At 39.0% G+C, this 25,632-nt stretch overlaps 1 protein-coding gene across 1 annotated transcript in view; it reads left to right on the top strand.

Annotated features, from left to right (window-relative positions):
• Positions 1-21,880, top strand: part of CMTM8 (CKLF like MARVEL transmembrane domain containing 8) — a 35,235-nt gene extending 13,355 nt beyond the window's left edge. Inside the window, exons 2-4 of the mRNA XM_086850510.1 lie at positions 14,575-14,748; positions 18,632-18,748; positions 21,335-21,880. Of these exons, the coding sequence (XP_086706636.1) occupies positions 14,575-14,748; positions 18,632-18,748; positions 21,335-21,418 (375 nt within the window). The 3' untranslated portion in view covers positions 21,419-21,880. The remainder of the gene's footprint in view (positions 1-14,574; positions 14,749-18,631; positions 18,749-21,334) is intronic.
• Positions 21,881-25,632: the final 3,752 nt, after the last annotated feature.

Genomic DNA, 25,632 nt, shown 5'->3' with positions numbered 1-25,632 from the left:
GTGGAAGTTAGCTAAGTAGATATAATTTAGTTGATTGTGTATATTGGGATGCTATAATATAAACAGCACTACAGGAAAAGGCTTGGATTTTTCAGAAGAGCCATTTGGGTGGGAAGGGAAAGCTGTAAGCTTGCATAGATAGGGAGGCTTTTTATTCAAGAAGCTTGTGTGCAGTCAAAGATATTTAGTGTGCTTTTCCCCCAAAGCTGGTGCAGAGCACACCCTTACTCTGCCTGTAACCCCTCAGCAACTTGGCTGTTGCTACCTTACCTAGAGCTCTCCTCCTCATAACCTTGGCGTGTGTGCTGCATCACTTGCTGCTCATAAATCGCAGCTCAGATGCAGACAGCCTTCGACAAAGCCAGTGGTTGCATTTTTGGATATTGGTACTTCCAGCTGCCTGCACCGACCCAGCAGCTGACCCAGCCTCAGCTCAAGCCATGATGTGCTGTGACCTGAGCGCAGCAGAGGTGCTTGACTCATAAACTCTTCGGTGGTGGAGTCTGACAAGGTGACTGCCCTCCATTTATCTGCCTTTCTCATCAGCCACTGGTCGATACTGTGGGAGCCTTGTCTTCCCTTCTCACAGCTTAGTCTGTGCATGAAACTGTGCCCTGAGACACTGGAGCTGGTGTCCTGCTCTGCTCACTTGGCTTTGGCAGTGCAGGGGATGGGTGGATGTCGGATGGGATGGAGAGCAAGGAGTGCAGGGGATGGATGGAGGTTGGATGGGATGGAGAGCAAGCAGTGCTGTCTCAGTCCAATGGTTTGATGCCGTGCCGAGATTTCCCTGAAATTTAGAACAAAGTTATAGCATGGGCTAGGACTGTGGGCGCCCTTTGCTAGGTACGTTTGGGGGCTGTACCAGCTTTTGGTCTAACAACATGCTCATCTCTCAGGGAAACTGCCCTGCTGACAGAGGAGCTGGAAGGAGAATATGTGGGAAATACCTTTCCACTAAGAGGTGTAATTGCTCTAAACACTTTCAGGCATGCGAGATTCACTAATCCATAGTAATCCCTGTAGTTTGTAGCTGTTCTGACATCTGTGAGCCATATTGCGAAATCAGATTTAGAGGAGAAATGGAATCAAAAATTCTTGAAAACTCAAAATATATTAGCTGTGTTATGGGTACAATGAAGCATGAGTGAAAGCAGTGAGAGCAGCAGCTCTTGGCATTTCTATGTTTATGCATTATGGGAGGCAAATACAGAAGTTCTGGTTGCAGGCTGATGGCTCATAAATGCAGACAGCTGACAAGGTCTCCATGCCTTGCTGTTCACTGCAGTTCACATTCTAGCCTATGGTGATACCACAAACCAGTGATTTGTTTACCTCAAATATACTAAGCATTAGAGTGCAGTAACTGAGGAGCAGCTTTGTCTGCAGTCACCCTTGCAGGGCATTAACCTCTGGCACAAGAGCAGAGCAAACATCTGAGGGACATTAAATCATTTCTGCTCACATATTTAAATCTGGATAAGCCAATGGATTGAGGGTGGGTTTTTTTTTTAAACTTGATTGGGGACTTTTTTCTTGCACTGGAAAGCTGACATTTGTCACCAGTTGTTTTGTTCTTTGTTTACATAAGGCCCATTGAAGCAGTTGGAGAACATTATACCCTGCCTCACACACAGGCATGTATACTTAATTTATGACTTCAGTAGTTTGAATTTCAAGTGTCAGGTATCCCACAGACCTTTTTACTTTGTTCTTTTATGCTGCATGCACTGCTTGAGTATTTATTGTGGAGAGCAGACAGGCTGTGGGAAGTCCTTCAGGCTTGTGGACTTTTTTCTTCAGAACCTTGAAAATAAAGTTATGGAGCTTGAGAAAAAGGAGATCTCTAAAAGCATGACTGATGTGTACAGTTGTTTTACTTGTTTGGACAATTAATTTTTTTTCATTTGGCATTAATATTTTCACTAGCATTTAATTTTTCATCCTGAAATTGCTTTAGTACCCTAAATATCTCTGCAACACATTAAATGTGGAACAGTGGTAACAAGCTTTAAGTAAGCCTCTGTTAAAAATTTAATGCTGTATTTGTTCTTGATTCCTTCAAAGCCAGCTCTTTCTACTACTACCACAAAAAGAATAGAGAGAAAGATAAAGCAGAATTAAAAAACCCAATGTAGCTTGTTGCCAGAAGGAATGCTAGTATTTGTGATTATCTCTTGTTCAGCTGTGTCTTGTCAACAATTTTGAATATGGCTCTTAGTTCAAAGTTATCTTTGATATATTGGTGACAGATGGACATTTTGGAAAAGGACATGACTTGTAACTGACTTCAGAAAAATTCAGATGAGAAGTGGGGCTGGGGTTTTTCACCAATGAAAGCAGTAGACATTATGGCAGCTTTTTTTAGAGACAAGATGAATTTTATCATTGCAACATCTACGCCAAGGTGTCATCTCTTTCCAAAAAGAGAGTTGAAAGAGAGTTGTAAGTTGAAATCTTTATACTATTGGCAGCGTGGCCAAAATGGTCCTTTCTGACAGTGAAGTCTTTGAACACAAATGCCTACAGAAGACTATATGCAAGTGTTAAATATTTATAGGCATGCAGTTCTTCTGTGTTGTTAGTGCAAAGTGTACTCAGGAAAGAAAGCAATTTTGCCAGAGAAGGAAAAGGATTTTTCATTGAGGTGCTTCTACAACATGTTGATCAGTCTTTGTAAAATCCTTAATCTTTACCTAAAAAAGTGAATCATAGTCCTAGGGTTGGATTATTATACCTGGGAATCAATTATAGAAGTAGTCAAGAGATACAATAAGCTTCTAAATGGCCAAACAACAACAGATCTGAATGCAGACTTCTTATATCTTTATCATCTTATTTTCTCCTCTGTTTGTTAGGCAAAGGGAATTGTTTCAACTTTTGATGACTAGAAGATTGTCTCACAGCAAGAAAAAAGTCTGAATTGTACAAAATCAATTTTTGCAGTTTTCAGCTGTGGAAATTAAAAGATACTTTCAATCTAAAGATTTTTTTGAATGAGCAGTTAAAGGTTTCCTTCTGTTTAAATGGATGAGGAACGCAGCAACAGATTTTCATAGCAGATACTCCCTTTGAATTTTCCATTGCATCATATCTGGCTTTATGACTTTGTATCTTAACTATGGGGAAAAATAAAAGTTATCCCCAAAGAAGTAATAATATTCCTATTTTAATGTAGCAGCTGAGACTTGTTAAACAATGCTGCATGCCCACTAATTACAGGCATCTCTATTTACATGGCCTAACAGGAAGGTGGAGATGTAAAAATAGCAACAAAGAGCCAGTGACATTATTAATAAAGCAGCTGTATACAGCATTGTTCTCTTGAAAAACCATTTAAACAAAGTGAACTACATAAATAATCGTAATTCATAAGTGAGCATTGTTAGAAATTCTGCTTTAAAAATAGTTCACCCTAGTAATGTACAAACGATGGCAAAATGACTTTTTTTTTGCGGGTGTGTATTTCACATGCACATATGTTAAAAGTAACTTACAAAATCATTGCCATTTATTGAGAGGCTGGTATTTTTCTACCTCGGGAACTATATCCCTTCAGGGAAGTTGGGAGGAAGGAAAATGAAGTGCTGCAAAACTTCTTTCAAAGGAAGAGTTTGTATGTCGATAGAAGAGGCAATATCAAGGCTGAGGAAGACTTTTCATGTATGTGATTCTATTAGATAAAAAGAACCAATCCTTCCTGCCATCATGCTCCATTCAGAAACAGTAGTAGTTGTAGCAATAAAAAAAAATATATTAAATAGCCACATTGGAGAAGACACGTTCAGACAGACACAAATGGCCCTGTATCTTTTGAATTCAGAATCTGCTTCTGCCCTTTTCCAGTTTAAGTAATAAAAGACAAAGTAAAATGAGATTACAGACATTTAGAGATTACTGCATCTTTTTTCTTGTTTTTCTGTACAAGGACAATCACAAAGTGATTGAAGTCCTCACAATGAACTTCTCAAAAGCAAGATACAAACATTGTATTCAGTGAACAGGGCAGGTTAAGCCTGCACATTTAATTTGTGTAAGTGCTTTATGAAAGAGAAGTAGTATTCAGAACTCAAGGACTATACTGTGGTCTTCAGAAATATGCCTCTACTACCTTAAAGCCCATAGACTTTCTCAGGAAAATGCTCATGTGTTTGTGAACCAGTTGTTTGTGTAAAGGAAAAGGAATATGTTAAGCTTTTTGTCTGCCCCACCCAAGACCCTGAGCTGGAAGGGGGCAGCCCTATCTCAGAGTTAAACTGCAGCTGCACTCTGGAACTCTGGAAGTCCTTTCTGTCTTGAGGAGACATGTGAAATCCATCATCAGCTGACATTCTTGTTGAGTGTGAGGAAGCTTCTTTGTCCAAATCTCAGCTTCATGTCCCAAAACAAGAATTCAAAAAGCCTGCCAATGTGGTTTTCCTTTTTTTTTTTTTTTTTTTAAATTTAAATTGTCTCAAAGGAGCACTGCAAGTTCTTTTAAATCCTTCCACCAAGTAGCTGATGTTCCTGACTCATGTGAGCTCTCAAATCTGCACATAATTTTATTGTATGAAGATCTAAAATTTAAATAAATTAAATCATATGGCATTGTATGAGTGCAATGATAGGTCTCCTCACAAATCAATTCAGTAAATTTCCCCTGCATCTCATGGGAGTCATATAGGATTTATTTTTACTTTTTTACTGCCTGTATGAGGACAGGACTGTTTAGAGAACTAACTTGAATGTTAATTCTCAAATAAATCAGTTACAGCTTCTACTCAGAACTCCAAAATGTATTACTATTTGAATGTTAAATAAAAAGTCATTCAGCCTTGTAGTTTCACCAATCTTGATTTATAAGCAGGCTTTTGAAAAGGAAAAATTATTGGAATTTGAAATTTAATTGCTGCTTTTAAATCTGAAGGTGTTTGTACTGAATCTTCAAGTTTTTTCTCAAAAAAAGTCATCACCTCTAGAGGTTGCACGAAAGCAGCCACTAGGAAACAAAGAAATACATATCCTGTGTCTCATGTGTCTCTGTGTGACTATTTTGCTTTGTAATTGTCTGCTTTAGAATTCATACTTGAAGGCATGGTTAAATGAAAACTTGCTCAGAAAGTAACTGAAAAGGCAGATTATTTTATATTTGATTCTAATGTGCTATTACTTTACATTCTCCTTTCTCTGCTGCTGAAGGGCAAAATGCAGCAGCAATTCCAGTGAGTAATTCCCAGCTCCACAATACTGCAGTGTTTGCTGTAGGAGTACCACTTCAGCTTCCTGACAGGGCTGGGAGGAGAGAGTGAATTTGGAACCAACAAGCATTTCTGCACAATATCAGTGTTTCTCTCTAGGAAATTCTAGGTGGTGGGAGAAACCCCTGCCACGGCCAGGCCTTGCTGAAGGGGAAGGAAAAGGGAGTGGCAGCAGCTTTCCTTTCAGTAGCATCCCTCGGGACTGTTAGATAAGAGGCTGTCTCCTCTCTGGGGTGTTTAGATGCTCCTGTCGACCTTTAGAGATTGAGCGCTGTGCAGGTCATTGCCTTGCACTGTGTCACCGGGTGCCCTTCCAGAGAGGTGAGTTAGCTGCTTAGGCCAGGCTGCTTATCTCCAGTAGCGTTTTGTGCCACCCCTCTTTATTTTTACATTACACCGTGGCCCTGATGGAGCCACTGATAGCAGCCACCAGCGTGGTCCCAGTCAGCTGCAGCAGCTCTGAGCTTGCAGGATTTTCTCCTGGCTGCCCAGCTCACTGTATCCTGCATCAAGGTGTTTGTTTCAGACTGTAGAACGTGACAGGCACAGACAAGGCTGTCTTCTGCTGCCTCTTCGTAGATTAAATTAATGTATGCATAGTAGCCTGTATAAATGACTCTGTGTGTGCAGATCCCCAGGCAAAACACAAGACTGAGTTAGAATTTACAGGCACGGGTAAGCAGAACTGTGCTCCTGAATGCAGCCCTCAAACTCCAGAACATTTAATGTGGAAAGTGCCCTGGGACAAGGACCAATCCTTATGCTTTGTACACATTTTAATGGCCTGTTAATGATCAACCTCCACTCTACAGAGAAGATAAATTTCATGATGATATAATTCAAGCCAGATTCTTCACAGTTGCTTGAGATTATTTCTTGTAATTCTACTTTAGAAACAAATGATATATTGATGTGGCATGTGATCATCTCATCCTATTCTGTCAACACTTTTACATCTTGCAGTCCTTGGCTGCCAGAGATTTTTGCAGGAAAGGAAGGCAAATTAAAACCAGAAGTAATGGATCTGGTCAGTGGTCTGTTTAGCTCAGTCTCTAATAATCACTGATACTGAAAACTTAGGAAGGAGTGTAAGAAGGAGCACATACTACACTTTTCTTCTTTGTTATGGTTTTCTAACTTCTAGAAAACTGCACATGTAGGAATTTCCAGTGCTGAAGATTGCTGACTATCCTGACTATCATGTATGTATATAATGTATACAGACAGGCCTGACCTGGAGTGTGTATGATGTTTCCTATGGCATTCTGTGATTTGGTTATGTACTGTGGGTTTTTTCTTCTTTTTGATTTTGTTTTGTTTTAAAAGACCATTTCATTCTGTTTGCTTTTCATCTTTTTGTGTGATAATTTAGCAGGGTGCTCCTTGTGTCACAAGCCTTAATCTACTCCTCACTCCTCTCTTTATGCCACCTGACATTCTGCAGACTTCTGTCATACCCTCTTTCAGTCTTCAACAGAAAATTGGATCTGTCTTTTCTTCCAGCTATAACTTTCTTTTCTTGTAGGAGCTGTTCTCTGTGCCTTGAATAATCCAACTGAATCATTTTGTAAGTGGAAGGGAGGAATGGGCAGAACATGCTCAATGTGTGGGTACACCATTGATTTATAAAGCACTATGGTGTTTTCTCTTTGGTAGAGGTTTTTATTACTTTTTTTTCCTAAGAGTTCCTATTCTTTCATTGTAACAATTTTGATGACATGAACAAAATTTACAACCTGAACAAACTCTTATTTCTTGTTAACCTTCTGAATATCCACTACTCTGCCTCTAGTTATTAATAGAACTTCCTGAGACACTGTAAGAAATCTGTTGTAGTGATTTCGTAATTTTGATGTGGTATGGTTGTGTTTTCCAGAAAACATCTCTTGTTTTTTTTTTTTAATATAAGCTACCTCCTTAAATTTACTGTGTTACTGGTGTTAGCTCTGGTCTCACACATTCCATGCATTTTTCTCAGGTGAAGCAACCTGTAATATGCTGCTGGCATGGACAGCAGGATTTTCTCTACTGACTCCCACCCCTGAGTTATTTTTCTGGGATGCCAGATGCAGTGAGCTGAAGCACCATATCACAGAACACTCCTCATTCATGGACTGCAGTAGGGAAGGAGCACCTTTGTAATTTACACCTTTTTAGTAGGTGGTAGATTACTAAGGTGACATGAAATTGGGTGTGCTGCTGCATTTTGCCCAGGTGCTGTTGTCTTTATGCCTGGACAGTGCCCATTCTGATTAGAAAAAGAAGTTTCTCAGTTGCACACCTCCCTCTCTCCACTCTTCCCAATGAGACTTTACAGTTTCTTGAGCACCCCGAGTGCTGGCTCTGCCTCCCAGTGTGACTCCTTCTGGAAGTGCAAGCTGATACCCTTATTTACACATGCTGTGGCCAGCTCAGTGCATCCTCCCTGCATGGCTGGTCTGGATAATGAGTGTCACCATTTGAACACCAGAACTCGACTTTCTTTACTGGCTCACACATGAGGAAGTCTAGTCCCCAGTTTTTTTAGGCAGAGGTGCTCCTGGACTCTTTCTGGGGGATTTGGGGTAGGTGTGGGAGTACTTCCCTGCTTTGTGGAGCTGTGGGAAAGGCAGCAGAGGTATGTCAGTCCTTGAAGGGCTTTGTCTGAAGTCTCATTCCGGAATAGGTGTGTTCACTATTGAATGAAGTGTCTGCCAGAAGGCTTTGACCCATTTCAGTCCTGGGTCAGGAGGTTTTCTGACATGTCATAGGATGTGGACTAAGCTCTGGGGTGAGAGAGTTCAGTCTTTGATGAAGACATACTTCTGGAAGATATTTTGGCACATGCTGCTTCCAGCAGTTTTCTTTCTTAGGAAATCTACCCTAAACAACAACTCTGGGGAGCAGGGTGGTTATCTCAAGCCATGATCAGCACTATCTCTAGCCCATTTAACATGTGGTGAGGGGTGTGTGCTGGTACTGCCACAGAGCCAAGAGCATGACAGACATTTTAAAGACTGGTGGGAAGATTCAACACTCAAACTGGTCGCTTCAAAGTAATTAAACAGGTATTCAGACAATTTTTAGAAATTCTGGGAAAGCAGAAGAGACTAAATTTTGGACTTTCATTAGGAAGAAGTGTTTTCAAAGCCAGGAAACACTTGAGACCTTAGTTGTTGCTTAAGTTTGATTCAAATTATAGAATTGGTATGTCCACAATGACCACTGACATACCTCTGCGAGCACTGTGGGTTTGAAAAATTTTTTCTAGCAAGGCAAAGCCCTGAAAAATCTAATGAGAGGACAGTAGTGAGTGGCTGATGTCAGATCATTGTTATGTTTGGTGTTTGAAAAAAAAATGTTTGAGACTGGGAAAGAGAAGCAGTAGAGTAAGGCAATGTATTGCAGAGTACATTCACTTTCATACATGGCCCTTGAATTTTCAAAACACTTAAACAAGGTTCTTATATCTTTAAAAACCGTGGCCAAAAAATATTTTTGAATTTCCTCATCTTTTCATCTTTACTCAGAGTTAATAGAAATATTTTAAGTTTTAATCTTTCTGTTTAAAAACATGCTCATCACCTTTTGTCTGACTGCAGCACTAATAAGATTTTTATATTTTGTATTTTAGTCTGCATTGATGTTTGATTTATCCAGTAATTGTAGGCTTTCACCTTATTTTTTCTTACACTTCTGGATTTTTTTTTGTTTGTTTTTTTGTTTGTTTGTTTTAAGTAAAACACATCAAATGTTATTATTTTGACTAGTTCATGGGTAAACTGACAGTTGATGTTGCTGTTCTATCTGGTATGGAAGTGAACCTGTTAAAGTTGCTTTGGGAAGACACTCAAACTTGGAATTACCCTTGTGAAAGATTTTATATATATAAATATATGTCTTATTTTGAGTGATCCTTCTCGATTTGCAGGGGTTGCACTGTATGGAAATTGCCCTGATGTTACTGCTGGGCAAAGTGCCCCTTTCCTAAAGAAAAAAGCAATGATTGTGCTCGCTCTAGTGGCAGAAGGCAGAATTGTTGTATGTCACTTCATGGATGATATATGAGAGCACAAAAATTCTGATTTAAAGATGCTTTTTAAGTGCAGCGCAAACATTTACTCCATTTAGCCTGAGCTGGAAAAACATTTAAAAAAAAAAAAAAAGTAATTCTGTATCTGTAAATAATCTGCAAATAAATCAATAGATCTGTAAAATAAAAGCAGCTGGAAATAATACAATTAAATCTGCCTGTTCCTATGACTGTCCTGGACATGTTTTACAGGAGCAGTAGAGGGAGAATTCTCTTTTCCTCCCTCTTTTTTTTTCGTCCTTAAAAACTGCACCAGCACCACCATCCTGATAGGTAACCAAGGGAGAAAAGGATGGAGGTTGAGACATTCACAGGCTGCTTGTGCTGCTGCTAAGGTAGCTCCTAACTTGTGATTTAGTAATGAAATTATGATGTGCAATAACTTAGAACGGTCTCTCTGTCTTCCAGTCATAAATCGCCTTTGCTAGGAGGAAGAGGCAAGATGTCTTGCTTTCTCCTTGCTGGATGCTGTCCACATTTAGGTGGCTTTGCATACAGGAGGCAATTCGTGCTGCAAATGTACAACTCTTTTAGAATCCATCTGCCATCCTTGTCATCTGTGCCAGCAGCAACTCCATATAAATCCTGCAGTGCTTATGGTCGCAGGAAACATCTCTTGGATAAAGGACAGGAAAAGCTTCTGGCATATATATATCTATATATCTATATCTATATAATAGATATATGTGTGGGGGGGGGGGGGCTTTGTTTGGTTTTGGGTTTTTTGGGGTTTTTTTGTTGGTTTTTTTTAATTGGTTAGCATCGGGTTTTGCTTCATGTCACTTCTGCTACAATGAGACTTCTTTTATTGTGGAAAGGATGTATAGATCTTTTTAACCTTGTTGCTGAGTTAACCACTCAGGAGAAATACTGGAGAATTCCAAACCCTGCCGTCAATGGAGGGAAGTTGTTACATCGTAGCCTTTTTAAACGCAGGTTGCAAGTACAAATTTTCTTTGGCAGTTTTTAAGCTGCTTTAAAAAGTAAAACTGGATACACAGATTCAAGCTCACACCTGCTTTTATATCTGCTAACTTGTGACACCAGCCAAGATGTGTCTCATGTACTAACAACAAAGGCTTTTTTTTTTTTTTTTTTAAGTGACTAAATAAGCTGATACTTTTGAAGTTCTCAACACTGCGGAAGAATTATGGCACTTATTTAAGGGTTTGAATATATAATGAAGCATCTAGTTTTAAATCTGCACACTCAATAATGTTGGACTTTGCTACCAAGTTTCTTCCTTCTTATGGTGTCTGCCAGCTGCTGAAGTAGGCATTAGTGCATTTGACATATTAATGCATTTTAGTAATGGAGGTACCTGACCAAGCAGCAGCCAAATGGCCACAAAATAAATGTCTGAGTTGAAATCAGAACCTGCCATAAACAACAGAAAACTGCTTGCCTTTATCTTGCACTGAAATCCCTATTCCCATCTGACTTGAAAGACTGGACCCGGTTGGTGGAGCCCTTACAACCTTAGGACCCAGCATCCCCTCTCATCCATTACCACCTGCATTATTTTCTTGGGCCTTCTTGATGCCTTTCCCTCCCCCTTTCCTGGGCCCATTTCTTCCAGGATGGTAGTATGTTCCTGTAATTCTAATTAAGCATATTCTGACTTGCTCATAAATTAAAATCAAGTACTTAGCTATTACTAATACACTCTAGCCTACCTGGTTATAATAAATAAAGGACAGGTCTTTCCCACTTCTTGGATGGAGCTTTCTCCCTTTCTTTGAGCTGACCTGGAGCAGTGAAGGTGGCTGTGCACTGTCTGTGCTTGCTGAATTACTGCAGACACCCCCCAGCTGTTGCTGATCTTGGCTTTCCAGTATTGCTTACCTGTCACTCACTTGCCAGATTCTGGACCCTGGATGCTCATCGAGATGACATTTGAGTGTAGTCCAGTTTTTCCCAGTGGGGAGGTGTGACACCAGACCAGTAGGAGAAGTGGCATTCTCAGCTCCAGCAGATACAGGAGTGTCACCCAGTTTGTACTGATCTGTTGAACAGCAAACCTGTCATGTAAGGGACAGTCAGAAAATTACGAGGCAGCTGTTTAACACCACAGAAGCAATCTCAGTATTTAACATGCTGAGAATACAGGCTAATCACAGAAGGCTTGTCTAGATGTCTGTATTCCTTTGGCTCCTCAGGTATTTTGTAGATGCTGACGGCCAGCGTGAACTTTAAATCAATTTATTGCGTATGTTTACATATGCAATGAAACCATTTGCCATATCATTTAACTACAGGGAGTGAATTGTTGACCATGAGCTGATCTGACCTTTTCAGGTCTAATCAAGAAATCTGAAATATTATTTTAGCCTGTCAGCTCCAGTAATATGCTGTGAGAGTATCTGGATCTAAGTGAAAATGTCAAATGTGCTCTAATATGCAACCCATCAAAGTTACGATGCAGGAACCAGTTAAGAATATAAATCTGTAGCATCTGTGGTGCATCTCAATTGCCTGGGTGAGTTGTTCTGCCATTGATACAAGCTAGCTGAAGACATGGATTAAAAGGAATTCTTTGGAATATATCTAAGGTGTACAGCCACCTAAATATTAAAATGATCTTGAAAGAGGGGTGATAACTCCAGGTTAGAATACTACTGGAAAAAACAGGGCCCAGCATGAATACTCATGCTCTAGGGAATGTCTTGACAGCTTTAGTGTGTAGTAATGTAAGATTAGTGGTCTCATGTAATCTCAGAGTTTTCCTTTTTGATTTTAATAATTTGCTGCTTGTGAAGATTTTGCTCGTTTGAATAATAATTCATTATATAAATGAGGTTCTTACCAAACTTATTGCAGTTAGTAGTAAAAAATTTTCGCAGTCTTGTGCATTTCATGAAAAATCTACTTCTATTTAAATCTGTTATATTATAAATTATATATATATATAAAAATATATATTATAAATCTATTTAAAACTGTTCTAAAAACCAACACTTATAAGCAGAGTATTTAATGGTGCTTAATTCCTTTTTCTCACCTTTGAAATTTCTGTTCCTGGTATTTTATAAGATACTAATATCTAGGATAAATCTGCCTTTAATACTTGTTTATCAAGCACGAGGTCAATTGTTTATCAGTATAATTTCTGGATGATGAATTTAAGTTTGGATTAAAGTGGGTGAGTGTAATGCAAAACTACTGTGTATCTTAAGAAAATGGCATTTTGTTAGCTAAACAGTCTATCAAAATTGTTTAGCCTTACAACACTTGTTACACTAAAATTCAGTTGTTTTTTATCTGATTGTGGGTAGATCATTCAATATGAGGTGCTATTAACTGGATTGCTACTATTAGTAAAATGTTGTTGGAAGTAGAATTAAACTGAACTATGGGAAGCACTGGTGAACCGGAAACTTTGCACTGAAAATAGTGTGTTTTAAAGGATCCACTTAACACTATTTGAACTGTTGTTACGAGGCAATGCTGCCCTCCCCTGGTATGCTGTGAAAAGCAGGAATTTTAATCCCAGTCTGAGCCGGTTCTAGAGTTTCCTATTGAAGAGAAATTGGTGGATTGGTGAAAACGGTGGGGGGAAAATGCTCTTAAACAGACTTCCTATATGCTTTCTCTGTAAAGAGAGAAAGAAAACTCCAAACAAACCATAAAACAGACATTTGTATGTCTATGGATGATGCAGATGAATGTACAAATAATATACATGAAATCTACTGTCAATACACAATAGAGGGCTGAATTAAGTTTGTGTGGCAAGTAGGAGGATGAATTGAGGACAAAATAAACAGGTGCAAGGTGGTAGGAGGACCAGTTACAAGAAACTTAACAGTATAGTTTTGTCTTGTAAGTGTGAAATCTCTAAACATTATAGGTATGTTCAATTCTGCAATAGAGGAGTAAATGTGACCATGGCCAGCAGTTTGCTTGGGAATAGGATCAGCTCTTGTGCAAATGAAGCTGCAGGAAAGCTGTCATCTGCTGTCAGGGCCTGTTGATTACAAAGATATCACCACAAGCTTGAGAAGTCCCTTCACTGCACAGTCCTGAGAGCTGAGGAAGGTAGTCCTAGAAAATATTACTGTTGCATGGTCTGTTCTTTAATGTATTTCCTCAGATGTCTGGTACTAACTGCTGCTGGAGATAGAATACTGGGGTAGAAGGTTCTTTGGACTGTCCAGCTGTGGCTATTAAGTGTTAAATGTGTTGCTATTTGCTTTAATTTTGTAATCCTTCCATTTCTTATTGCTAGGAAATTTCACCATAGTCCAGATAGCAGAAAGAGATAAGCCTGGGTAAAGCTTGAAATTTAGTTCTCACATCTGACTCTAGTAAAGTGTGTGGGGCGGGCTTTTTATTTATTTGCATGTTTTTAAGATATAAGATATCATTTTCTTTTTGTGGTTAAGATTTTTCTGATTTCAGGACAACTTGAAAAACACACAACTTTTTTTTCCTGTGGCATATTACTTGATTTATGTTTCACTTGCTCCTCATTCCTTTTAATGCCTTGGAGATCACCTAACACTGGAGAGAACTGGAGAGTATGTTTAGATCTCTGGTTCACATATTTCTTGGTGTCTTAGATCTGAACAGACTGCCACATCAGGAGGGAGGATTTTCCCCCCAGACTGATTTGCTTGAGGAATTTGCTTGAATGTGCATCCTTGTTTGCTACTCAGGGTCAAGTCACTTGGGAGATGTTTTAAGAACTGTGGAATATAATGACATTCCAAATCTGCCTGGCTCTTCTCCAGTTACAGTTACATGTTGTAGTGGTGCTGATATTTTACTACAACCTTTCACAGTAAGGTCTAGGAGTTGTTCTGTGTCTGTGGTGCCACAGAGTAGGTATGGACCATCCTGAACTGGACCCCAGCTGGTAAGTTACCTGTGACTGTGGCAGACAGAACCTGAAGATCCCAGTGGTCTTTCACAGGCTGTTGTTTCTAAAGTGACTTTGCCGGCAGCAAAACAGCAGTATTTGCCTTCATGCACAACAGCAAGCTACAATAATCAATCCTTTTGGGAGCTAGCTGTAAAACCACTGCAAGGATGGCTCCAAATTGAGTTAAATCAACAGATAAGATGCCTTTCCCTTTGTGATACTCTGCCACAGTTAAACCAGTTTTATATGTTCTTTTTTGTTAGCTCAGTATTTTGCCAGCGCAGCATCCCAATTCAACGTTCATGTGGGTGTAAAGCAGTGGTGTCACTCCTTGACCTTGAATGAGTGTATGAGGTGTAGAACTATGTAACAGTTTTATTTCTTCTCCATAACTTTTGCAGGTGTTGGGGCTGCTGGTGTGGACCCTGATTGCTGGAACGGAATACTTTCTATACCCAGCCTTTGGCTGGGTGATGTTTGTGGCTGTGTTTTACTGGGTTCTCACCGTCTTCTTTCTGATCATCTACATGACAATGACCTACACCAGGATCCCACAGGTGCCATGGACCATGGTGGTAAATACACACATTCTTTGTTGTTTCAGGTTTGCTGGGTTTTGAAAAGAATAAAATATCGGTGCATTGTACATGTATATATTTAACCAACTCTACTTGTACTCTAAATATTGGTGCATTCTATGTGTGTATTTAACCAACTCTACTTGTACTCTTTGCAGATTTTTCCCTAATTACTGTGTGGCTGCATACCTGCAGTGTTTAACTTTCATACTACCCAGACACTTTTCATAACTTTTTCTATGATGTTTCACCATTTTGTTCAGCAGTTGTTGCAGTGACTTGATTTTCAATGCATGTGTGTGTGACTGATACTTATGCACAGTGACCTCTTTTTCTCTCTGTAGTGGTCACATCCCATGAAGAATGAGTCTGTTGCTGCCTCTGAGCTAACAGACCTGACCATATGGCTTAAACAGCAGAAATCCCTACTGGAATCAACAACATTCATTAGAGGCAGGACTTGGGCTCTTAAAAGATGAGTCTTCCTCTGCTAAAGTTAAAGCAAGGATAGTTCAGAGGTAGAAACACTCTGACAATCCATATGTAGTCTACTGTAAAAATGGTACTGAAAATTACATATATGTAAAATATGTACCATGTAATCCTTTGCTTTGAGCTCAAGAGTTAAAGCAAATCAGATAAACAGCCACTGTAATTACAGAAAAAATTTCACAGGCACTTAAAATGCAGATCCAGTTTTTATGGTTTGAGCAAACCTGGCCAGCTCTAACTCTCAACAGTATATTTTTACCTCATTTGCGTAACAGCCTGGTCTTCAGGATAGTAGATCCTAAAAGTCACTGCCATTTCAGCCAACTGGCTCTTTGTGACCCATATAAATTTTGTCTTTGCATTTGTTGGATACAGTGAGATTCTGTTTGGGGTTTTTTTATGCCTAATATTATTGATTAGAATTCCGTTATTTTTATGATGAAATGTATTTGACTTCTGTGTTGCTAACAGCCTCTTATCAGCTATATTGTGTATGTGACTAAAATTGAATACTAGAATACTCTTCTCTTTTAGTGTTCCCATTTGCTGCTGCAATAAATAGCCAGCTATAGCAATTGCTAATAAGAGCAACCAGGATTATATTCAGATAGCTTCTCTATTTTCAAGTTTCATAACCAGCAATTACCATTAAGGCTGTAACACTGCTATAGAAATACTGGATTATTTCAATTATAGCAGTAATGTGTCTGGGTACATTTAAAGGTGTGGGTTGTTTTTTTTTTGCCCATTGCATTACATATAAGTAAAGTACATTCAAGGGGAAAGCATCTTTATATCCATTTGAATAAAGCTTTGATCATTACCCTTCTTTCATCAGCACATAAATGAGTTGCCCCTGATCTATGTGGTAGACATGCTAGAATATTTGATTTGTCTCTATTTCATATTTATTGCTCTGAGTTCCAAATATATTGTAGGGGTATATAAATGTAAATCCAAAAGGTAGTCTCCCTTTATATAAAAGGATCATATAAAGAGAAAATAAATACAAAATAAATAAAAGATGCTTGTGTTACAGCTTGTTTTGCCCTAAGGTATTAAAAGAGCTTTTGGGGACAGTCCTTGAATTGGTCCTCTGCTGCTCCTATATGGCCAAGAGGAACATTGAGTCTCTTTTCAGAGAGTACCTTTTCAAGTCTTTGTTAGAAAGAGCATGACACACCTTTTTGAATGAGTTTACACCCACCTTTACCCTATTCTCTGAAGAATTCTGAATTTCAGTATCTGCCAGATATTGCTCTGTCTCCTTAGGCAACAGTAAGCTCAAACTGTTCCTAGTGTATACAGTATCCAAAATTACATCTGGACCTCTCCGTCATAAATTCACTTTTTGCAGGTTAAGCACATTACCAAATTGCTTAAGGTGCAGTTACTTTTACTGCAAATTAACCCAAAAGATGTGCTTCAAAACTGACTCTCCTACATAGTGCAAGTTTTTTTGCTAAAACAATCAATGGAAGCTTTTAAAATCTGGTGAATTTGAATTTAAGAAGCAGATGGTAATTTAGCATGAACCATTTGGTTTGAGTAATATATTGGCAGTAAAGGCCCAGTCAGCTTGCACTGCATTCCATCTTCCCCAACAGTGTTATTTCCCAGAGCAGCACTTCTCAGAAATTATGTGCTTTTTTCTTTTCCACATGACAAGATATTGCAGGGATTTGTAGCTTTCCAGGGTAATTGAGTCTTTTTGGAATGGGAAATCTGAAAATAACAACAAAAATACTCTAGGTAATCAAATTTGGAGTTTCTAAATCGGTGCTTTACAGAAGTTCACCAGAACGTGCCAATTGTTGGCATCTCATCCTAAAATTGACTGTTTGATATTTTATTGCTGTAATGCCCAGATAAAACAAGGGGTGAGATCTGTGGATAGATGTAGTACCTTTTATTAGGCAAACTGACATAGGTGAGGTGAACCTGCACTCATTTGTAAGTGTGTGAATCAAATCTCAAGTGCCAGTCCTTGGACTCCATCTGAGTGCTGAGGCACTGCCCAGCCCAGTGTCCTACGGAAGGATAAGTGGGTTTTTTTCCACTGTTCCTTCTAACTTCTCTTCTCCTCCGCAGCCTTTTTTTAGATTTTGCCAAAATTGGTGAAAAGTGAATTAAATTGTGGGTAATTGGCATAAATTCCTAGCGTCCATTGAGTAACATGGTGCAAATAAGTAAATTGGAGCTGCACCAGTATGGCAGCATTTAGACAACTGGAGCAACAGAGCTGAGGGTTGTATTTGTGTGACACTCTGGAGTGCAAAACTGGGGTCAGAAGCTGAAGGGAGCTGATTATGTGCAGCATTAGGACCAGGTCTATATTGAGTTACCAATCCCTGCAATTCTACCTAGATGCAAAGCATGTCACAGGCATTCCACTGAAACATGGCACCAAATTTGTGTGCCTTAGACAAGTAGCAGAGCAGACTTTGAGGGGCTTTAACTTTTTTTTTTTTTTAATTAGAAGAAACTTCCATGACCAAGTAGTGAGAAAGTAAAGGACAAAGTATTAAAATCATGTAGTTTAAAAAAACCCTCATACATTTTTCTCTTTCATCTTCTTAGACATCTGTTCTCTCTGCCTTTCCTGTTCTTTCTCACATGCAAAAACCAAACAAACTTTTTGTTTGCTCTCTGTAGTGTTATGTGAGGTCATTCTTACCTGCTTTGCTTCTTTCTTAGTAATAAATATAAGTACCCTGGGACATTAAATTTGCCTCTTGGAAAATGCAGCATCTGCCATGGGTCTTGATGACCCATGTAGTCTGTTCAGACTGTTCTCCTTGGATTTACCTGTTTCTTTTTCCTCTTAAAAACAGGCAGAAGGGAAAGGTATTGAGAGATGGAAGAATACAACTGAGAAAAAAAATGTCACCTTTTTTATCTCCTTCAGTAGTGTAGAAAACAAAGTTTTGGAGGCTTTTTAAATATTCTCCATATGCCAGGAGTTACTGATTCCTATATTGGCATAGATTAGAAATGTAATCAAAGTGCAGTTTCATCTTGTTTCTCTTTTTTGTTTTGTTTTTTATCATGTAGTGTCATATTCTTACTACCTAACCCTTAGATTGTGGTAACCAAACTGAGTCCCTATTTTCACTTTTGGTAAATCAGAGCACACCAACTTTAAGATTTTTCTGGATTTAGTGTGATGGAGAGAACAGTTTGTCCAAAATATGGTCCAATTTTTATACATCTTCAAAGCAGTTTAATTTTAATTTTACTGATAGAAATGTGGAAGAAGGCAAAAATAGTTAAGAATGACATTTCTAGTGTACGTTGCATGTGTTCAGTGTGTTTCAGAGTAGAGTTTTGTAATGCTGGAAAACAAATGCCTGTGCATATTAATGACTTATGTTTGTCTTTTCATCAGGGTCTGTGTTTTAATGGAAGTGCCTTTGTTTTGTATCTCATTGCTGCCATTGTGGACGCATCTTCAGTTACCAAAGATCTGGACAATCACAATTACAACAGCTGGGCAGCTTCTTCAGTGAGTTCATTTCTTGTTGAAATCAATTCTGCATCCAATAAAGTTAGAGCAAATAAAGGCTCGCTGGAAGCGTGGGTTGAAGTTGCAGGTGTTCTGCATTTTGAAAAGCTGCAGAGTGATACACAAAAACTATCTGTAGCTACAATTTGTTACATAATTTTTAGAGGTGATTAGAAATTCCACCAGGAGATGACATTCACATCAGAAAAGGCAGTAACATTTTTAAGAGCACGCTGATTTCCCCCCTTGCCCCCATTTATTACAGGCTCTCTGGCTGAGGTCAGAGCCTGCACATCAGAGCAGACAAAAGAGATTGTGTGAGCATTGGGTCACCTCAGTGCACTTGGACAACTTCAGAAGCAGTTTAAACTAACTCAGCTAACTTTGCATACTTATGGATAAGATGCATTCAGCTTTCTGTAGGCTGAGCCATTGTCCACATTGCCCACCCAGCACCTTGGGGAAAGCCCTGGAATGCTTTTGCTGTTTCCACAATGGTATTCCTGTTATGGCTTCAACCTTTGAGAGTCTTTCCTTTGAGCTGCAAGGGCAACATGTGAAAAATCATGTAACGTGATGAAATCAGTAATTTGTCTGATGTTGCTATCTTAGTACTTAGATTTAGAAATCCAAAACAGTCAAAGTGGATGAAAAAGAACTTAAAAACAAAAAGGATCAGAAAAAAGCTTTGCCACTTTTTGAGTTAGGTGAATGCATTCACTAGCAAAAGTAAGGGAGTTGTAAAAGAACGTTTTTCATGTTGTGGCAACAGGAGTCAAATTCAATTGTATACAAGAATTCCAAATTATTGAGTGTTCATGCTTCTGCAGCTGTTCTGACTATTCACAAATCCTGTCTGAAGCTTATTTAATATGGCCATGAACACAGGAACTCAAACACCTGCTCTGTTTTTGTCCTGGGAATTGGATGATTAAATCCCTGCCATTTCAGTGGTGCTCAGGGTCTTCTCCTCTTGGCAGTTTGTAGCTACAGATCTGTTACTCAGCCACTGCAGCTGACAGGAACTTGCTTGCTGCTAGATAAGCTTCCATGCTGATTCAGGTTTTATGCAAAATGCATGAATGTTCAGTGTCTCATGGGAGGTCTGGATTCTCTTCTAATACTTCCTAATAATGTTTATCTAACACAGTGTCTAAATAAACTATTAAATGTGGAATCTTGCTTTCAAAATCCATTAAGGGTTTCATGGATAGAGGATTTAGCAAATCATCTATCCCCAATAGTCATTTTGTTAGAAAGATTTTAGATGGAGCTTTTATTTAATAAGAAACAAAATGATTGAAAAAAGAAGAATGATAGTTTTTTTATTGTAATAAGATTTTACATCATCATCTACAGTTTTTTGGTGTTACAGATTAAATTTGCATTAGACAGTGCTCACCAAGAGCCCTCTGCTGAAAAGCTTAGATTTACTGCCTGGATGAATGCTCAGCAGGGCTTACCCATGCCAGTGATGCCATATAAGCCAGGAACAACTGTAGAATCATAAAATAGTTTTAAGCTGAAAGGGACTTCTTGGAGGTCATCTGGTCCAACTCTCTCCGCTCCTACAGCAGGGCTAATTCATATCAGGCTACCAGGGCCTTGTCCACTTGAATTTGAGTATTTCCAAATAAGGCTATTCCACAATGCCTGTGTGCCTGTTTGATTACTCACACTGTGTTGTTGGGGATTTTTTTCCCCTAATATCTTATTGAAATTTCCTGTCCTATAACTTGTGTTTGTTCCTTCTTGTCCTATCATTGCTCACCTCTTAGAAAAGTGGTGTTAATTGTATTTGCAGTCACAGCTTTACTGGATTCAGTTACCAGCACAAAACATTCTGGTATTGTCATTAAGACCATGTTGAATATTGCCTGTTTGGAACAGCATGCAGTGATTTACAGGAACTTAAGCACTGGTGCTGAATTGGACTTTATCAGTAGAAGTGAAATAAATCTAGCCTGCTATGGAAGGCTTATTCTGTTACCAATTTCTGACAAAGTAGTGATATGACAGCGTGGCTGCTGTCAATGAGGGATATCTTTATTCATCAGTAGAGGACTCTGGAATTGGTAAGGTAATCAGCAGTGCTGTTTGAGAACATGCCTGGGCCTGCATTTGAATCCAAGCTTTCTCTGCAAGCAAACAGAAGCACTGTGAGCCCTACAGGTGGGCTGTAGGCAGTATCTGGAACACAGCAGCAGGGCAGCAGTGTTAGCTCGAGCTCACATTGTCCCACAGACAATTCCTCAGCCTCTAAAAGTACCAAGTATGTAGATTGGTGGCATTCCAATGTGTAAGATCCGTACTGAGGTGGTATAATGAGGAATTTATTAAAAAAGTTGAAATATGTCATGTTTTGTCTGCTCAAGCCTATATTTCTATGCATAGTACAAGCTTGTTTTTACACAGTGTTGACTGACTTGGCCACACAAGTACAAGGAGGTGAGAGTGTGCCATTTTAGTCAGCTTGCTATTTTCCTTTTCCCCCAAGTCCCATAACTGGTTTTATTCCCTTAGAAATTACAGTGTTCTCGATTGTATTTATTTCCTAACCTCTTTTTCCCCTCTCTCTCTCTACAGTTCTTTGCCTTCGTGGTTACCTCCTGCTATGCTGGAAATACATATTTTAGCTTTATATCTTGGCGATCACGAACTTTGCAGTAAATACTTTGTTAAAGTGAATTCTGTAGTGTAAAGCACCTTGAGGATTATTCACTTTTGATAAAAGCTTGGAAGAGGGATGAGGTATTTTTGAACATTTCTGTTAGAATTGACACAATATAAACTGAGATCAAATTATTATTTATAATAATGCCATCTTTAGAGACATTTAACCCTGACTTTGTACTATATAATAAAATTTCATACTGCTTCTTTTAAAATTAACATGGTATTTTTCTAGATGTTGTGTAGTTGTTACTACTAAACTTTAATAAATCTTATTCAATGTGCCACATTTGTAAATGTAACTTTTTAAATGTTGCAGGTATACTTTTGATACTGAATGCTGCCAAAACTGATTGATATTGTATAATTATTGTGTGAAAAGTGGCATTGTTCAGAAAAAAACACCTGAAAGTTAAAGAAAATAATAAATAAATGATCCAACTGTACATGTTTTGTAAACTGGGAGTAGAAGGTTGCTTTTTTAATTTCTTTTTCAGGGTTTAATATATACTACCAACAATTCTGATGAGCCTGTCAGTGCTTAATCTAACAGCTTCTCACATTGCAAGGTGGCTTTTGGAACCTGTTCCTGTAGGTCTGAAGCTCAGGTCCGAAGCTGAAGAAATCTTGTGCCTGGAACACATTATCTTTACAGGCTTTTCAGATGCAACAGGCCCCAAAGCACGAGCCCAGACAGCACCCCCTTAGTGCTCGGTGCTTAACCTTACTGAGGGTGTCACAAATCTCTGGCTAAAGGTAAAGAAACTTCTTGTTTCTCAGCAGATTGCACTTGTTTGGGTTTTCTTCTCCTCAGAATCTTTAATCTCTCTTAGTAAAATCTGGGCTTCTAAATCCTATTAAATGATATAAAGATTAAAGCCACAGAAGAATTGTCAGGACACCAGTGCTACAAGCAAGGAATTTCCTCCCTCCTTTACTGTCTACTGGCATCATCTCTAACTTGTTAGTTTAACAAATGAAGCTGGTATTCCTATTTAAATAACTTTGAATCAAGCAGAAGTATGACAGGATATGACTTTCAAAGCAGATACCTTTGAAAATTACTTTCAAATACAAATTACCTAAGGATTTTTTTTCCAGGAACTACATGGTAAGTGAAAGCTTGTGATTATTTTATGATGTTATTTAAAGTTTTCCTCATTTAAAACTACTGGTGAAGCTTTTATTCTTGGATTAAGAAGATTTGAACTCCTTTCTAGTCTTCAGAAGCTTATTTGGTTAATAATATATGGTAGTAGAGAAACATTACTGCTTAAAAAACCCTTCTTTATCTCTCCTTGTAACTAAATGGTGTGTGGTTACTTACATATGTGCCTTGCAGAAGATTTATCAGCAGACAACTAATTCCCGTCTCAATCACATGGTTTTCTTCTTGATTATCTGTCAGTCATAAGATTTCAGTGTAAGGGAAGCCAAGATATTATTTAAAAACCTATACTTGTCTGCAAATTGCATTTGGCCTACACAACACAGGTCAGACTTTCTGCTGCTTGCTAAATTTATCCAGTTGTGAGAAGGAAGAATGGCTACCAACTCTGCATTTTATCTCCACAGATAAAATGTGTCATTAAAATCCTGTATGCTCTTTTCCATCACTGGGAAAAAAAAAAAAAAAAAGGAATCAAAGGCATTGAAATGATCCAAGTGCCAACTGATATAGTGTGACTAGAAATATAGCCGGAATTAAAATTTCATCAGAGATTTCTTATCAGCAAAAAAGCTTCTGTGGTAATAGAAAGTCTTTCTTAATTGATATTTTATGGATCTATTTCAACTCCAAATGATGTGATTGTGTTTGCACAAACATTTCAAGATTTTGTAGTAACTGCAATGGTCCAGCCTAAACTCAAAACCCTCTGTCTCATTTGTGGGCAGAGGTAGTAAGAGGGAGTAGAGCTAAGAGGAAGTTCTGTTTCATCCAGTTTACCTTAAAACTGTCATGGCAACTGTGTTACATGTCAGAGTAAGCCCTTTAATGTAAGATAAAAGCAGATAAGTAGTGATTCTGGCAAAATATCTGCATGCTCTCTGAAATTTCCATGCTCATCCTCAAGGGAAAATCTGCAGAATGACTTCCAAAGACAAATCTGAGAGTTGAATCCTTAATTCTGAATTTAAAAAAAAAAAAAAAATACATACTAGGCAAAAATTTGCTTTGTACTTTGCCTTGCTTTTTTTTTTTTTTTTTCTTCACAAACCATAACTTACCTGCCTTGCTCTTTCCTTTCAGGAAGAAAATCATCTTACTTCCCATGCTCTTTCTCATCTGTTTAATTTCTCGTCTGTTGCCCAGATACCAACTGTCTCGTTTTTCAAATATTCTGAATATCTAGTTAAAATTAGGGGGAATCAGCACAAGCTGAGCATTCCTTTTGGAATTTGCTCCTCCAATTTCAGGCCTGAAGAAAGGCGTATGCACCCGAAAGGTTATCTTCCAGCTCACTAGTCTCAAATACTGATCTGCAAACTATGAGTTAATGCACTTGTATATTCTAATATTGATAAAGAAGGTAACCTAGCTGTGGTTTATCATATAACAATTAAAACAAGGCTTGTATCTGCTGTAGGTTAGTACTAGAAGGTTGAAAGAAGTCTTAAAAGAACAACTGGTAAGTGATGAAGTCATTAGTGAAATTCTTAATACAGATATTTAGAAGAATAAACAAACTGCTAATAGACTTGCAAAATGAAGGTATTTGACTTATAAATAATTTGTGTCAGACAAATAGTCTGAAAAATCTAAGTCGCATACATAAGGGTACTTGGTGTCAACTTATGGCCATTAATTTTCATTTATTAAGGAGTTGTCAGTACCTTTTTTCATCATCATACACAATGTACTTAACAAGACAAAGTAAGTAGCATGAGAACTGTATTAAAAACTTCAAATGGAGTAGAGTTGATTGACTTTTCTCAGTGCTTAAGAGAAGATGGCTGTATTGCTGGGTAGAAAATACGTCTGTTATTCTACTTGCATTAATTTATTTCTGTTTTGCTGGCCTGAACTCAGGTCAGCAGGGCCCCAGTCACACACACATTTTCAAAAGAAATAAAGAAGCTTAACCAGCGTGTAAAACCCCTGTATTTTCTAAATAGGAAGTGAAGAAGTTACTGGAACCTTCCTCCACAGGGCTTATAGAAACCTATAGCTATGCATGCTTCTGAATGGGAACTGTAAGGAGAAGAGGAAAAAAAAAAAAGCAGCTGTTTAAAAGTGGAACAAATTTTATTTTTTCTCCTCAGCAGCTAGCATTTTACCCTTGTGGTGGTAGCCAGTGTTGTGGCTTTGATACCTAACGACATGAGATAAAAAGTGGTGGGACAGGGAATACCTCTTATTGAAGTCACAAGATGGCTTAATAGAAGTCCAGAACTATATACTGCTTACTCTAGTAAGGACCATTGCCCACCCTGGCAAACCCATGTTGCTCAATAAATTGCTTACACTGGGACCTTATGTGTGTTGGGGGTCATCTGAGCTTACACATCTTCCCTCTCAGGACAATTTTAGCTGCTGAAGGAACTTACTAAATGCTAAATATGAACAGAATCTGCATAACTGCAGAACAAAGTAGCAGAAGACGGGGTTACTACTCCAATGAGTACAAAAGTGGCACATGCCCAGCTCAGAGGCCCCGCTATTACCTCACTTGTCAGAATGCAGAACAAGTTATTTTTAAACTTGAGGAAATACATAGCTTCCTTTGCTGCGTTTCGTTAGTATGGCTGGATGATTAAATTCAAACACCGGCCCTGAGACATCTGGACGGTCATTACAGTTTTACCTGCTGCTGCCCATTTAATGCAAATGGTTTTTATCTTTTATGAGGTCGAGAATCAGAGGACGGGGGGGGGGGTAATGTTTGGCAAGAACGAGTGCTTTGTGGGAAGGCGCTGTTTGAGCTGTACCTCCACAGCCAAGCACGGCAGCGGGTCCCCTCCCAGCGCACCGCCGCCGAGCCTGGACGCGCTGCGGGGTTTGTCACTGTCCCCGCCGGGGCGGCCGGCTCCCGGCTCGGGCAGCCTCCCTCCGGCCTGTTTCCATGTAACCCAGCTGCGGCCGCCGCTCCCGGCTGTCCCGGGCCCCGCTGTCCCGGCTGGGTGCGGCGGCGTCCCCCCCGCGGCAGGGAAAGCCCCGCGCTTCCCCCTCGGCCTCCCCCGGCGGGGCCGGCGGGGCCGGGCTGCAGCCC

Source organism: Cyanistes caeruleus, chromosome 1, assembly GCF_971803275.1.
Source record: "Cyanistes caeruleus chromosome 1, bCyaCae1.hap1.1, whole genome shotgun sequence".
Lineage (NCBI taxonomy): Eukaryota > Metazoa > Chordata > Aves > Passeriformes > Paridae > Cyanistes > Cyanistes caeruleus.
This window is presented reverse-complemented; position numbering and strand designations above follow the sequence as displayed.